General features: G+C 41.0%; 1 protein-coding gene across 3 annotated transcripts in view; it reads right to left on the bottom strand.

Annotated features, from left to right (window-relative positions):
• Positions 1–16,369, bottom strand: part of Slc9c2 (solute carrier family 9 member C2 (putative)) — a 66,957-nt gene that overhangs the window by 2,829 nt on the left and 47,759 nt on the right. For all 3 annotated transcript variants that reach the window (XM_090340412.1, XM_090340414.1, XM_090340413.1), the window contains exons 22-27: positions 13,823–13,921; positions 12,059–12,226; positions 7,925–8,056; positions 5,010–5,195; positions 3,620–3,704; positions 1,844–1,899 (exon numbers count right to left, since the gene is read on the bottom strand). In XM_090340412.1, the coding sequence (XP_090196538.1) occupies positions 1,844–1,899; positions 3,620–3,704; positions 5,010–5,195; positions 7,925–8,056; positions 12,059–12,226; positions 13,823–13,921 (726 nt within the window). The remainder of the gene's footprint in view (positions 1–1,843; positions 1,900–3,619; positions 3,705–5,009; positions 5,196–7,924; positions 8,057–12,058; positions 12,227–13,822; positions 13,922–16,369) is intronic.

Below are 16,369 nucleotides of genomic sequence, written 5' to 3'. Positions count from 1 at the left end.
TTTTGTTATCCAGAACATTCCCCTTTGAAAAGTTTTTCATAGTAACAACTTGGAGTCATCCGCTATGATTAATCACATGTGTGCCTTGGTGCTGCAGAAGCATAGCATTGATTCCATCCATTGAGGAAGAAGAGTCTTATGAAAGCTAAATTCCAGGACTGGGAGCATGGCCTAGTGGTAGAGTGCTTGCCTAGCATGCACAAAACCTTGAGTTCAATTCCTCAGAACCACATACGCAGAAAAAGTTCGAAGTGGTGCTGTGGCTCAAGGGTAGAGTGCTAGCCTTGAAAAAGCCCAAGAATAGTGCCCAGGCCCTGAGTTCAAGTCCATGGACTAGCAAAAAGAAAAAAAATGAAAAGATAATGTTATGATTGGTTGCAAAGGAACTGGAAACTTCTTCCATAAATTTGAGAAATGACTCAGGAAGCTGAGATCTGAGGATTGTATTTCAGAGCCAGCCCCATGCAGGGAGGTCTGTGAGATGCTTAATTCCAATTAACCACCAGAAAACTTTAAGTGGAGCTATGGCTTATAGCTTATGGTAGAGAGCTAGCCTTGAGCAAAAGGAGCTCAGGGACAGCACTCAGAACCTGAGTTCAAGCCCCATGACCAACAACAAGAAGAAAGAAATGGGATCCTTTTTAAATAATAGGACCTATGGACTGGGCACATAAACTCAGTGGTAAAGTCTTTTGCCTAACATGAGTGGGATTCTAGATTTATTTTCCAGCACTGCAAATAAAAATAACAACAGGGCCTGAAAAGGATGCTAACATGTGAGAAGCTCAGTTATTGACTCTTAATTAGGTTCCCCACTTATGAAATAGTATCCCTTTAAGGAGAGCCTCTTAAGAAGAGCTGAGTTGCCTCTTTGGAAGAAATTATTGACCATGACCTTGAAAATGTGATGTTTCTTCCTCTGGAGACTACACATTGAAGATCACCAATGGCAGTGGCAGAACCACAGCTCCTCTGTGAAGAGTTTTAGGATGGCTATGTGGTCGCTGTGTAGTTATGGATGCAGCTGGCTAAGGGACTTTCACAGCTGCACCTGTACAGCATGTATGTCTGTCCCTCCAAGGCTGCCTTTGGGGTGCACAGATCCCTTGCTGTTAGTCTGGAAGAAGGAAGGTGCTGAAGGGTCCCTGAACTTCATCAGCACTGAACTGCTGCTTCTGCACGTGCCTAGCTCTGCTTCCCCTGCTACAACCACTGGCTTCCCCATTCTACCTGCAAGTGGATCCTCAGCCAAACAAGCTCTGTGAGGACTCACCTCTTGCCTGTCCGGGCACCAGGTGACAAGCCCCTTTTCTTCCCCAACTCTTAAGAATAGCTTCTAGCACTTCTCAGATTTCTCTAAGTCAGCCTTGCCCAGTGAAGGAAGTATGAAAAGATGGGGCAAATCTACATGGCTTTCCATTAAAATGCAGTTTTGAAGCTGGACATGGTGATACACTCCTGTAATCCCAGCATTTTGGAGGCAGAGGCAGAATGATCAGACATTCAAGGTATGCCTGGACTACCTAGCTATATACCCTGTCTGGTTTTTGGTTCTGTTTTGTTGTTGTTAATTGGAGATAAGAGTCTCACAGACTTTCCTGCCCAGGTTGGCTTTGAACTGCAGTCCTCAGATCTGACTCCTGAGTAGCTCGGATTACAGGTGCCTGGCAGTTTTAACTTCTGACTGATCTAGATGAGCATTCTGTCTACTTGTCCAAATTAATGAGTCGCTTTTCTCATCAAACAAATTTAATCCTTGACCTCAAATTTTACTCTAGCTGTTTAATAATAATTTCAGTACTATTTACAAAAAAAAAAGATTCAAGATACTAAATTGTGTTACCTCATCTTTTCTTTTCCAATTATAGTCTCTCTTGGTTGTTCGAAGACCAGTGTTGTCTGGGGTAAAGCAGACACATGCATTGAACAAAAAAGAAATGAAATTAGGAATTTGATAGTAACAGTAGGAGAATGAAGACCAATTTGCACTCTTTCTTGTAAGACTCTTGTTTCCCTTTCTTTGTCTGGAAGAGGTTTGAGACGTATAATACAATGACTAGCAAAAATTAAAAAAAACTGGGCAGATCACAAAAAAAATGGGCAGACAAATATCAGCAGACACTCTAGCAAAGTGATGCCACAGGAGGAAACGAGAGCTGAGTATTCACACTTTCTTTGGCCAGTCTTGGAGCTTGAACTTAGAGCCTGGGCACTGTCCCTGAGCTTCTTTTGCTCAAGGCTAGCACTCTACCACTTGAGCCACGTGCCACTTCCAGCTTTTCCTGTTTATATGGTACTCAGGAATTAAACCCAGGGCTTCATTCATACTGTGCAAGCATTCTACCACTAAGATACATTCCAGCCTTTATTCTTATTTTTCATAAGAACTTCAAAATCTACCTTTTATAATATCCTTTTATAAGGATAGTGTAAAAATTTGAAAAGAAAGTATGTATTAGGGTCAAATCCAATGTACTAATACTAGCTAGAGCTACACTATGGGCTTTTTTGTGAATTTTGTCTCTCACCCACACAAGCAATGTGTCTAAAAATAATTACAAAGAAGCTGATGTAGAAGCGCCTTCCAAATTAACAGTTCATTGGCAACTGATCATACCTGGTACCAGGGATTCACACCAGTAATCCTCACTGCACAGATCTTTCTTCAATTAGCCAAACAAAAGCAGGCTTAAGTGGTAAAGTGCTAGCCAATTACAAGCAAGCCAAGCAAACACAAAGCCCTGAGTTCAAACCCTAATGCTAGCAAAAACAAAGAGGGAGGGAGGGAGGGAGGGAGGGAGGGAGGGAGGGGAGGAAATTGCACAGATTCGTTTCATGTAAGAATGATTGTGGGCCGGGAGTTTGGCCTAGTGGTTAAAGTGCTTGCCTAGCATGCATGAAGACCCGGGTTCGATTCCTCGGTACCACATACATAGACAAAAGCCAGAAGTGGTGCTGAGGCTCAAGTGGTAGAGCTCTAGCCTTGAGAAAGTCCAAGGACAGTGCTCAGGCCCTGAGCTCAAGCCCAGGACTGGCAAAAAAAAAAAAAAAAGAATGATTGTGTCCTCCTGTCTCCAGCTAGGGCAGCTGGGAGAGGTGGACATTCAAGCTTGGGAAGACAGGGGTGCTGAGCACAGAATCTTGGGTGTGCCTTTTCTAGGACATGGCCTTTTCCCCGGCCTTGTCTGTGTAATTGGGCCCGGGCAGCATAACACATGCAGGTAGGGGATGATAAACATGAAATGACTGAAATGACTAGTGACTCTCAACGTGCACTGGAAATTCAATCATTTGCATGTGCTGTGGCTGTGATGATGGGTCAGGTTTCGTATTTCCTCCTGTGGCTGGGAGTAAAGTGGTTTCCCCACATCTGAGCCCACCATGGGAGGGTCTGCCCTCTCCCTGGTCCTCCTACACTTCCCCGAGGATTCTGTGGCTCCAGCCCAGCCGGGCAGGAATGCAGGCTAACAGAAAGGCTGCTCTCCCTGATCAGGGGAACAAGAGTGGGATGTAGGACAAGCCTGCAAGATGCTCTCTCAAGTCACGCCTCAGAATTCAATGGATTTTGCATTGGCTGAAACCAGTGGCTTTCCTACTACAAAAAGGCCACATGCCTTACCCATGGCATGGGAGGTCGTATCAGTTTTGGCAGGGTCAGATTCTTGCACTACTAGCAGCTTACTTACATCTGCAACTCCCTGAACCTAAAGAGAGAAAAAGGACAAACAAATCAAAAACTGGCTTCTTTGCAACCTTCTTCAAAAGAATAGAAGAAGCCAGGCACCAAGGGGAGAGTAGCTGTAATTCCAGCCACTCAAGAGACTAAGTACAAGATTCCAGATCAGTCAAGGCAAAAAAAAAATCATGAAATACTCAAAATCTCAAAAATAACCAACAAAACCCGGCCAGCCCACCTGTAATCCCAGCTACTCAGGAGGCTAAACTCTGAGGATCACAACTCAACACTAGCTTGGGCAGAAAAGTCTGTGGGCTTCTTAGCTCCACTAAATTCAAAAAATAAAAAAATGGAAGTGGCACTGTGGCTCAAGTGGTAGAGTGCTAGCCTTGTGCAAAAGAGGCTCAGGTGTAGTACCCAGGCCTTGAGTCCACGCCTCAGGACTGGCACCAAAAAAACAAACCAACGGAAACAAAAACAAGGCTAGAGGTACGACTCAACTAATAGAGTGCCAGCCTAGCAAATGCAGACACCCTGATTTCATGCCCCAGTATTGTGAGGGGAAAAGAAAGAATACTATAGGAAATAAACCAAAACCCAGGGAATTGGGTCTCCAGCTTAGGATAGTTTGTTTGGTTTGGGTTTGGTTGCATTTTGTTTTGCTTTGCTTCATTTTGTGATGGATCTTGCTATTTCACCCATGCCTCTAACTTGCCACCCTCCTGCTTCAATCTCCTGAGTTTCTAGGATCCCACACCGCCAGACTAAACCACAACATTTTAATATGCAGTCATCTTCAAAGTCGTTTCAAGAAATCCTGGACTAGTAAGTTACCTTTTGCATAGCTACAAACCCCAGAGAAGAAATTTCTATAGCTTACTTTTAACTAGACAAGACATTCCCCAGTTAGAATAAAGAGACTCTCCCAGCAAAACATGGGTCATTCCTACACTCAATATCAAAAATTCAAGACCAGCCTTCCCAGGATAGAAGAAACTGTCTTCCTTTCTTAGAGCTTTTGCCTCCCAGGAGCAGCAGAAAAGCGGTGATTACACCTATTGTTTTTCCAGGTCATATATTAGCTCATTTAATCCTCACAGGGGACAACAAGATGTTCCTGTCCCCATCTTGCTATGGAGGAAGGGGCGGTCACAATAGTTATAGTCAGTAGGCCCAAGAGCCAAGATTTCAATCCAAATTTGCCCTATCTTGGACTCCAGATCTTGGACTGTTATCTCCTAAAATTCCAGTTCATGGCTGCCATTTTGAGTTTTAAAGTCCCCATCCAAACACCATGAAAAGCAAGGGACTCTTTAGAAAAGCTGCATCTTACCTGTTCGCAGGTTTTAGGTATGATGTAAGGTGCAGGGTAGAGTTCTTCTGTCTTACTGTTAATTACACTGCCATACACATTAATAACAAATTTCATGGTCTGATTGTTAATGGTTAGTTCATTATAGCTCGATAAGGTCTCCACATATGCATGGTTCATCAACACACAGCTCTCAAAGTTTAGGTTCTATAAGAAAATGATATCTTTTTAAATAAATCATACAAACTGGATACATTGCATCAAAAAGAAAAGCAATTCACTGATGTGAGTTCTTTGAGATCAGAAGGCACACAGCCCTCCCCCCCCCCAGCACCCGCAGACAGAATTTATTTAGAGATTAGGGCAATGTCTGAAAATTTTCTAGAATTAAGGATTCTTTTTATTTTAATTTTTATTTTTTTTTGTGTCTGTACTGGGGCTTGAACTCAAGGCCTATGAGCTGTCCTTGAGCTCTTTTTTTTTTCCAAATTCAAAAACTATGAATAAACTTTATTTGGGATCTTAGGAACTGCAGCTCATGAGAAATCTCTGATCCAATGTCCTGAGGAAGGTAAGTGAGGTAGGACTTTACAAGAACAAGCAATGTTAAATTATAACAAAGCAGTGCAAATTTTGTAGAAATCTTGCTTGAGAAAGCTCAGGGGTTGCTTGAGGGGTAGAAGGGAAAGAAAGTATACATTTAGTAGACATGTCTGTAAAACAAGAGTCTGATAACTTCTTGGTATGTCTTGTAAATCTCTGTGAACAGTGTTAATTATCCATTTATCCAATGGTTCAGGGTTCAAATTATTCCAGATGTCTGATGTCAAAGCATAGAGAAGACATAGTTCATCTTCATAGATAAAAGGACTTCAGAATTGTAACATCCCAGCCAGCCATTGAACAGTAAAGTCACCACTGAGCTCTTCTTTTCAAGGCTAATGCTCTACCACTTGAGCCACAGCTCCACTCCTGGATTTTTGTGGTTAATTAGAGATAAAGGTCTCTCAGACGTTTCTTACCTGGTTTAGCCTTGAACTACACTCTTCAGATCTCAGCCTCCTAAGATGGTAGGATTACAGGTGTGAGCCAACAACACCCAGCACAGAATCAAAGGTTTTGCATGACTTTGTGCTGCCCAGCCCTGAGTATGAGGTCCCCATCACAGAGGACAAGGGGTCAGGTGTGCCTAGCTCCGCGTGTGAAAATTTAGGTTTAAAGATACACGGGCAATACCCAGCGCCATGGCTCAGTACAGTGTGCCCAAGCCCGCTGGCTGTGAAATGGTGCTGAGGCTCAAGTGGTAGAGCTCTAGCCTTGAGAAAGTCCAAGGACAGTGCTCAGGCCCTGAGCTCAAGCCCAGGACTGGCAAAAAAGAAAAGAAAAGCTAAGGGACAGAACCCAGGCCAGCCCTGACTTCAAGCCTCAGTATGATCACCAGTTAGGAACCCTTCTTACCTGGAGGCAGAAGTGGAAACGATCATGCTCCAAGCCAGGTCAGATAAAAACTGAAATTCCCCTCTCACAACAGCCAGAGCAAATAAAGGCTAGAGGTATGGCTTATACAGTTGAGCACCTGCCTAACACATGTGAGGTCCTGAGTTCAAATCCCAGTGCCACCCAGCAAAACCCAGGCTTTCCCTGGCAGTTAGTAAAACATTCTGGCTACTTGATAATGGAACAAACAATAGTAGAAACTAGTATCAGATAGAGTGAGCTGTACTTCAAGGCTCAGAATCATAGACTTTGGAGCTCGAAAAGAGCAACTGTTAGGGTTGATGAGATCCCCTAGCCCATGTTCTTATGTTGGCGAACTCTCCCTCCATGCTTCCTTGTGCAACTGGACTTGGAAACAGGGTCAGTGAAAAGGCAACTGGTTAAGGTAAAGCTCTACAGGAATAGAGTGAGGCCTTTAGTTCAAAGTGACTGCTGTCATTGTTAGAAGGGGAAACCTAGCAACTGACTTTGCATACAGAGAAGACATCATTTGAAGATGAAGGCAGCTATTCTGCAGGACCAGGAGGGAAAACTAGATGAAGTTTCCCTATGCCTCCCTTCCAGCCTTGACTGTTGATTATTCACTCTAAAACAGAGACAATACACTGCTAGATTACCCCTCCTTCCCCGATGCACGACAACTTTCTTGAAGTTCAGGAGATAGACAGGAAGAATCTTTGTTTAGGTCTTGGCCGGAATCTCCAGCAGCCCTTCGCCAACAGACAAACCTAACTCATTTGCTGAGGACATCAGCCTGGTTACCTAAATTTTATCTAAAATTTTCCAACCGGGGAAAAAATACTTTTAAAGTTTGAAAATGCCCATTTGGAGTTCTGTGATTACAGGAGATGGGGGCAACACATAATCTTATCAGTGTTTTGGGGTTTGGAGAAACTGTCTCTGGCCTCATTTGAAAAGGCAGGAAATTCATGTGAATATATACAGTAGATCATGAATAATTATGAGATAGTGTTAATTCATTCTAATTAATGGTATGTTTGGCTCTTAGAGAAACTTAATTAATGTTTTCTGAAGCTACTTTTCTTTTTTAAGGGATGATTGCAGGTAGCCTGGGAAAATTAGGTGACAAGAAAATGGATGACATGTAGGAAGTCTAGACAAAAACAAAAAAATAGTAGTCAAAACTCTGGCAGTTTCATTTTTAGACCTGATCTACCTTTCTTGTCATTGAAAATATGAAATACATTTTTTTGCTAGTCCTGGGGCTTGAACTCAGGGCCTGGGCACTGTCCTTGGACACTTTTTGCTCAAGGCTAGCGCTCTGCCACTTGAGCCACAGCGCCACTTCTAGCTTTTTCTGTGTACCGAGGAATCAAACTGAGGACTTTGTGCATTTTAGGCTCCTGGATATCAAATATACTTTGTAAGAAAAATATACTTACCTAAAAATTCACTCGCCCTTTAATCATATCACTTACCTCCTCAACCACAATTGATTCAAAATACTGATTTGCAATACTAAGAGCAAACTTAAGCCATATTTTATATTCCAAGGACGGCCAGAAAACATCAAAACCTTCATATAAATCCTCCAAGGAAATGAAAAAGGCCTGCAATAACAAAATACCTGGCTGGATTTGCAACAAAATTGTAATGCCACAGGAGAAATATAACGTCTCAGAAAAGTGAACTACTGACTCTTTAGCACAGCTGGATTCTCTGCCACTTAAAAGTATCTATATTATGGAAAAGTTGTTTGCAATGTATAAAATGATCTTTTTAAAAAAAAACTAATTGTCTAATTAAAGCTGCCAACATATGACCAGGAACATTCCAGCTAGTCTTATTGAAGGACCTTGCTCATGAACCCCTCAAATTTTCTTTTTTTTCCATATATTTGTATTGTAATTAATAGAAGGGTTACATTATATTCACCAGTGAGAAGGTGCATTACTTCCCAAACACTGATACCCTTTCTCATGTCATGGTCCCCATTTCCCTCCAATCTGCCCCCGCTCATCTTGATTTCCCCCCTTCCCTATCCAATTTCAAATAACCAATTAAGCACATATAAAATACATCAGATAACAAGGTGAAATATAGTAACAATATGAGATAACCAAGGGACAGCAAAAGAGATGAGAGATAACATAGTACATTAAGGACAACAATCACTCATTATATGGCTTTTGTTTCTATATCCTGGAAGTCCTTACATTTAGCATCATACTATATGGCCTTATGTATCTAGGTTTGTTCTATTGTCAATCTCTGCTGGGAAAGCCCAAGATTTCTACTGATTATGACAAATGAGGGAAACCATTAAGCCTATGTTCCTTTGAGTCTGGCTTACTTCACTTAATATGATTTTTTCCAAGACTTTCCATTTCCTTACAAATGGAGTGATGTCATTCTTTCTGACAGCACCATAGAATTCCATTGTGTATAAATACCACATCTGGTTGATCCACTCATCAACTGAGGGACATCTGGGTTGGTTCCATATCTTTGCTATGGTAAATAGTGCTGCAATGAACATCATTGTGCTAGTGGATTTAGTATGTCCTTGTTTGTGGACAATTGGGTAAATGCCTAGTAGTGGAATTCCTGGGTCATGGGGAAGCTCTATGTTCAGTCTTTTGAGGAACTGCCATACTGCTTTCCATAGTGGCTGAATGAGTTTGCACTCCCACCAATAGTGTAGTAGTGATCCCTCCTGGCCACATCCCCTCCAGCATCTGTTGTTTTAGATTTCTTGATCCTGGCCATTGTAGCTGGAATGAGGTGGAATCTTAAGAGTTGTTTTGATTTGCATTTCTTTTATGACCAGAGATGTTGAGCATTTCTTCATGTGTCTATAGGCCATTCTTATTTCTTATTCAGAGAAGACTCTCTTTAAGTCTTTGGCCCATCTTTTAATGGAATGGTTGTTTCTTTGGAGATTAGTTTTGGAGTGATTCAATTTTTTGAGCTGTTGATATATTTTAGATATGAGGCCTTTGTCCGTTGTATGGTTAGTGAAGATCTTCTCCCACTCTGTTGGCTTTCTAGTTAGTTTACTAGTTATGTCCTTGGCCATACAAAAGCTCTGCAGTTTAATGCAGTCCCACTTATCCAGTCTTTTTCTGATTTGTTGTGTTTCTGGGTCCTTATTAAGAAAATTTCAACCTGTGCCAAGGAGGCCTAGTGTATCTCCTATTCCTTCCTGTAAAGTTTTCAGTGTATCTACTTCTACTTCCATGTCTTTGATCCATTTGGAGTTAATCCTGGTGCAGGGTGACAAAGAAGGATCCAACTTTAGTTTTCTGCAGGTGCTTAGCCAGTTCTGCCAGCACCACTTGTTGAAGAGCCTGTCTTTCTTCAATTCTATTTTTTTTGTCTCCCTTATCAAAGATTAGTGGCCATAGGTCTGTGGTTTAATATCTGGGTCCTCAGTTCTATTCCATTGGTCTTCAGGCCTGTTCTTGTGCCAGTACCAAGTTGTTTTGGTCACTATAGCTCTGTAATAGAGTCTAAAATTTGGTATTGAAATTCCTCCTGCGCTGTTCTTTCTGCTAAGAAGTGTTTTTTACTATATGGGGTCTTTTATTATTCCATATGAAATTTTGGATTGCCTCTTCTATTTATTTAAAGAACGACATTGGGATCTTGATGGATAGTTCATTGAATTTGTAGATAGCCCTTGGCAAGAATGCCATTTTCATGATGTTGATTCCTCCAATCCAGAAACATGGGAGGTTTTTCCATTTCTTCAGTTCTGCTTTAATTTCCTTTTTTAGGGTTTTACAGTTTTCATCAAAAATGTCCTTTACATTCTTAGTTAATTCCTAGGTACTTTATTTTCTTTGAGGCTATTGCAAAAGGAGTTGCTTTCCTGATTGTTGCCTCGTTCCTCTCACTGTTGGCATATAGGAAGGCAGCTGATTTTTGAGGGTTAATTTTATACCCTGCTACCTTGCCAAAGTTTTGAATCAGCTCAAAGATCTTGGGAGTGGAGTCTATAGGGTTCTTTAAATACAGAATCATGTCATCTGCAAAGAGAGAAAGTTTCACTTCCCCTTTCCCTACTTGGATCCCCTTTATGCTTGCTTCTTGCCTTATTGCACTGGCTAGGACTTCTAATACTATGTTAAAGAGGAGTGGAGAGAGCGGGCATCCTTGTCTCATTCCTGATTTTAGAGGGAATGGCTTTAGCTTTTCGCCATTAAGCCCTCTTTTCTTTTCTTTTTCTCCCTCTTCCTCTACTCCTTCTGCTCTTACTCTTTTTCACCACAGTAGCTTGAAATGCAGTATTACCCACTCATTCATAGTATCTATTTGCAGAGGTGTACTATTTATCTGAATAAAGGTAATCTTTCAGAATTCTAATAAATGAACTTTTCATGAATTCATTCAGCCTCGTGGCTAAATTTATGCTGTCTTTCTTCTTCCAGAAATGAAATTTTTGTCCCACAATCTCTTAAGATGATAAAACCTACCCTCTTTCACCTAACAGTCCCCAAAGATTGAGGCTGCTCTTTTTGGCAGGAAGTTTGCTCATTTTTATTTGAATTGCCCAAACCAAGTAGAATGTCAGGTCATTGACTAGTTGGAGAGAAATTTACTGGTCAAGCAAAAAAATAGGAAGAAAAAAATCAAAAGTGACCAACTCGCTGAACATGGTGTTCCTATCTGTAGGAGATGTCAAGATGGAGAAACCAGATCATGGTAAAAGTCTGAAACACCCCATCTCAATGAATAGTTGGAGGCAGTGCCATTCCCTTAACATCCCAGGTAGCCAGAGGCTAAGATGGGAAATATCATGGTCAACCCAGGCAAAATAAGCAAACGAGTAAAACGAAGTTCATAAGAGTCCTCCTCAACAAAAACTGCTGGGCACAGTAGAACACACCTGTTAGCTTAGTTACAATGAAAGCATAAAATAAAAGGATGGAGATCCCAGTGTAGACCTGCACAAAAATTGAGATCCTAGGCTGGGAGTTTGGCCTAGTGGTAGAGTGCTTGCCTAACATGCACAAAGACCTAGATTCAATTTCTTGGTACCACATACATAGAAAAAAAAAAGCCAGAAGTGGTGCTGTGGCTCAAGTGTTCATGCCCTCAGCCTAAGCACAGGACTGGCAAAAAAGAAAAAAGAAAAAAAATGGAGATCCTATCTCATCAATAACCAGTGCAAAAAACATGCTGGTAGTATGGCTCAATGGTAAAGCACCTGCCTAGACATCTTAGAACCTGAGTTTAAAATCAAGTAATGCTATATTTTTTTCATATTATTAGAAAACACTTTCAAAGTGGGTGTTCATTTGATCAAGTACTTCCACACATAGATAATTTACATAGATAATTTTTCTAATCCTCATTAACATCAAATAGTAGGGATTCTACTTAATAAACAAGGAAATGGAGACTCATGAAGATTAGCCAATCTCCTGGAAGTCCAACAATCATGGTAACAACAGAGCAGCAGAGCACTGCTTGTGAGATATTATATCTCTCTTCTCTCAGCTATTCTACACAGCATCCCACTAGCTGGAAAGGGGACTAAGATATCTTAAGAAAAGACACTGCCATTCCTTATTTACTTGAGGAAGAATTAACTAATGGCTCCCTACCTGTAAGGAAGTTTCACAGATGGCAGTGTATTCAATTTCCCGCTTCAGCAGACAGCTCAGCTCTCCAATGACTTGCCCACTGGTACAGTACTCAGTATAAAAGGTCTGTTGATTTTCATCACGTGTCTCTTTGTGCTCTATCCCAAAGGTAGGAGAAGAACTATGCAACTGAAAGAGCAGGGAGATGTGCAAAGGGAAACACAAATGAGAAGTCCTCTGACTTTACCAGAAGACCTTCCATAATTTCATACTATTATTCCAGTGGAACAGAAATTCTTTTTTTGTGAATCCAGCCATGCACGAAAAAGGGACCTATCCTTTACCAAAGTCATGTTTTCTTTCAAACTTCTTAGGACAAAGATTTTTCTCATGGGAAATGCAGAGTTCTGGCATAGGGGTGTGGCTTAGTGGTAGAGTGCTTACTTAGAATGCATGAAGCTCTGGGTTCAGTTCCTCAGTACCACTTAAGCAGAAAAAGCCAGAAATGGCACTGTTGCTCAAATAGTAGAGTGTAAGTCTTGAGCAAAAAGAAGCCCAGGCCCACTGGTCAGATGAAAAAATATTATACATAAACATATATATATATATATATATACACACACACAAATGTATCTATACATACATTATAAATGTAGTGGGATTTGAACTAGGGCCTCAATCTTGCTAGGCTAATGCTCTACCATTTAAGGCACACCTCCAGCCCTGCTTATTTGTGGTTTGTATTTGTTTGTTGGGGTAGAGATAGGATCTCAGAAACCTTTATGCTCAGGCTAGGCTTAAACTACAATACTGCTCTTAACCCTCCAAATAACTAGGATTGAAAATGTGAGCCGCTGGGCGTGGTAGCTCACACCTGTAATCCTAGCTACTCAGGAGGCTGAGATCTGAGGATCAAGGTTCAAAGTCAGCCTGGGCACACACAAAAGAGGCAAAGACTCTTATCTCCAATTAACCTCTTGAAAACCGGAAGTGTGGCTTGGCTGAAGGGTAGGGCAGTAGCCTTGAGCTGAAGAGCTCAGGAACAGCGCCCAGGACAAGTTCAAGCCCCATGACACACCAAAAAAAGAATAAGAAGGAGGAGGAGGAGGAGGAGGAGGAGGAGAAGGAGGAGGAGGAGGAGGAGGAGGAGGAGGAGGAGGAGGAGGAGGGGGAGGAGAAGGAAAGAAAGAGAGAGGGGGGGGGAGAGGAAGGAGGAAGAAAATGTGAGCCTGTGAGCCGCTAGGCTCAGGATTGTATTCAAAGCCAGCTCAAGAAGGGAAATCCATTAAATTCTCCAATTAACCACCAAAAAGCCAGAAGTGGAGCTATGGCTCAAGTGGTAGAGCACAAGCCTTGAGAGAAGCGGGGAAAAAACCCTCAAGAACAGCATCCAAGCCCAGAGCCACTGATGTTCAGACAAAATCTGTCATTTTGATCCTTATTCTGCATGTCCTCTGTGAAGATCTGACCTGCAGCCTCTCTCATCCCTGAACTTTCTTTTTCTTCGGATGAGTAATTTAAACTACTCAAAGTATTGGCTTGCTAAGAAACACTGCTTCTCCCAGGACCTTTGGGGAGATAAATAATCACCCCCACCACAGTATGTCAGATGAGAAGCACATGTGGGTTTGCGTGTGGACATTCTGTCTCTAGATGTAGTGCTTACTATGAAGACAGACTCAAGGAGACCCCCAACTTTAAAACCTTTCTCAGTCCCTAAATTTCTTATGTTAGAATTGTACATTACAGAATAAATCTTTTAAAACAGAATTTTTTGTTCCTTACAGTTGCCATTCCTGAAATAATTAAATAGATTCCTTGTGGCATTTCACCTTCTCTACAAATGACATCTCCATAGTCAAAGTGGGCAAGTTTGGTTCTTTCCTAAATAGGAAAAAAAGAAAAAGGAAAAGAAAAAAATCATCACAAAAGCTGCAGAGTTTACTTTTCCAAGTAGAAGTTAAAATTTAAAGTGAAAAACAGTTTTAAACAAAAATGTAAATTACATTGTTGCTTTTTAAGAAACCATAGCATGTAGAATACATCATCAACATTTAGAAGAAAAAAGTCAGGGAAACAAATGATAGACTTGGTGACCAGTACCTAGAACAAGTGACATGAACACTCAGTAAATACTATAGAATGAATTAGAAAATTCAAGAGGTAGGGCGGTAGCCTTGAGCTGAAGAGCTCAGGGACAATGCCCAGGCCCAGAGTTCAAGTCCAAAGAAGAAAAAAAAGAACAAGGAGGAGGAGGAGGAGGAGGAGGAGGAGGAGGAGGAGGAGGAGGTGGTGGTGGAGAGGAACAACAACAACTGAAGACCTTGAAAAGAAGATTTCAGCAAGAAAAGACCTAAAAATAAATATAATATTGCCTATATTTGAGTCAATGTCTCAAGCAGGAAGGAATAGATATCTGGTTGGAGCAACATTTTAATTTTTTAAACACAGGGGAAAATAATAGAAAGAATTTTAAGTGGAGAAACATGCTTTAATGTCTTCATTTTTTTTACTACCACTGTCATAAAGAATAAAACTTACTTTTTTCATGGAGGAAGATGCCTATTAATACAAAATTGCTTAATATCCATGACAGTCAGAATGAAACCCTAATAAAAACCAGCTGGAGAGCTGGGCCAGGACCAGGTCTGGAAGGGTCTCATGGTGTACTAAAAAGTCTGGCTTTCCCAGGCACCAGTGGCTCACACCTATACTCCTACCTACTCAGGAGGCTGAGATCTGATGATCATGGTTCAAAGCCAGACAAGCCAGGAACAACCATTAGACTTTTACATCTAATTAACCACCGAAGAAGCTAGAAGTAGAGCTGTGGTTCAAGTGGTCAGGCACTAGCTTTGAGCGCAAAAGCTCAGGGACAGTGCCCAGGCCCTGAGTTAAAGCCCCAAGATGGCACAGGCACAAACATTTTTAAACCATTATCAATAGCCATTGAAGATCAAGACCAAGACACCAACTTGTGATCCATGGTTACATATAGCCCACCGAAACTTTTGAACCTGCCCAATATCTTTACATTTTTATTTAGTTGCCATTTATTTTATTTTGGAAATTTCACATCTATTTTTAGATTTATAACTTCTCTGGGGAACAGAAAAATGGCCTGACCTCAACATTACTTAATCTGCTATTTATTTAGTATGCCTCTTTCTCCTCAATTCTTTTGACCAATTTCTCCTCGACTCCCCATCTCTAATTGTTGAATAGTCCTGGATTCAATCCTTGGTTATCTTTTCTCTAGCCATCTTTATTCCTTAGATGATCTCAGTAAGTCTCAAGATCTTTACAGCTCTAAAATGTCAGCCTCCACGTTGGTCTCCCCTCTGAAAGTCAGTTGGAATACTCAGTTGCCTTCTTGACATCTCCACTTGGAAACTTAATAACCCTCAAATGTATCTCATTCAGAATCAGATGCTTTCCATATGCCTCATAAGTCTCTTTCCTATCTCAGTAAATAGAAATGTAATTCTATTTCCAAACTAAAATCCTGGAACTTCTCTCTCTGTCTCTGCCTGTCTATATCTGTACATGTCTCTCTAGAGATATTTCCTTCCTTTTCTCCTTCTGTCCCCATTATCTATCAGCTTCAAAATATATCAAGAATCTGACCACTTTTCAGCACTTTCACTAAGTCCTAGTGAAAGGCACTAACATCATTCTCTTGCCATCTTTGTCATAATTGCCTCCTGACTAAGCAGTTGCTTGCCCTTGACTTCCTATAGACAACTTTCAACATGGCAGTGGAGTTGTCATTCTTTTTTCCATATATTTTTATTGTAATTAATACAATGGTTACATTATATTCACCAAATAGAAGGTGCATTACTTCACAAACATTGATACCCTTTCTCATGTCATGGTCCCCATTTCCCTCTCCCCTCCCTTCCCCCCCTCCCCCGCTCATCTTCATTTCCCCCTTTCCTATCCAATTTCAAATAACCAATTAAGCATGTATAGAATATATCAGATAACAAGATGAAATATTGTAACAATATGATATAACCAAGGGACAGCAAAAGAGATGAGAGATAACATAGTACATTAAGGACAACAATCACTCATTATATGACTTTTGTTTCTATATCCTGGAGGTCCTTTCATTTAGCGTCACATTATATAGTCTTATGTATCTAGGTTTTGCTCTATTGTAAATCTCTGCTAGGAGAGCCCAAAGTTTCTACTAATTATGACAAATGAGGGAAACCATTGAGCCTATGTTCCTTTATAGAGTTGTCATTCTTAAATCCAAGATCCTGTCACTTTTCTCCTCAAAAATTTCCAATCACTTTCCATTCAATTCAAAGTCAATGCCAA

This window comes from Megascapheus bottae, chromosome 10 (genome assembly GCF_031878675.1).
Source record: "Megascapheus bottae isolate mThoBot1 chromosome 10, mThoBot2.hap1, whole genome shotgun sequence".
NCBI classification, from domain to species: Eukaryota; Metazoa; Chordata; class Mammalia; order Rodentia; family Geomyidae; genus Megascapheus; species Megascapheus bottae.
Note: the sequence above shows the minus strand (reverse complement) of the source record. Positions and strands in the feature narration are given on the sequence as shown.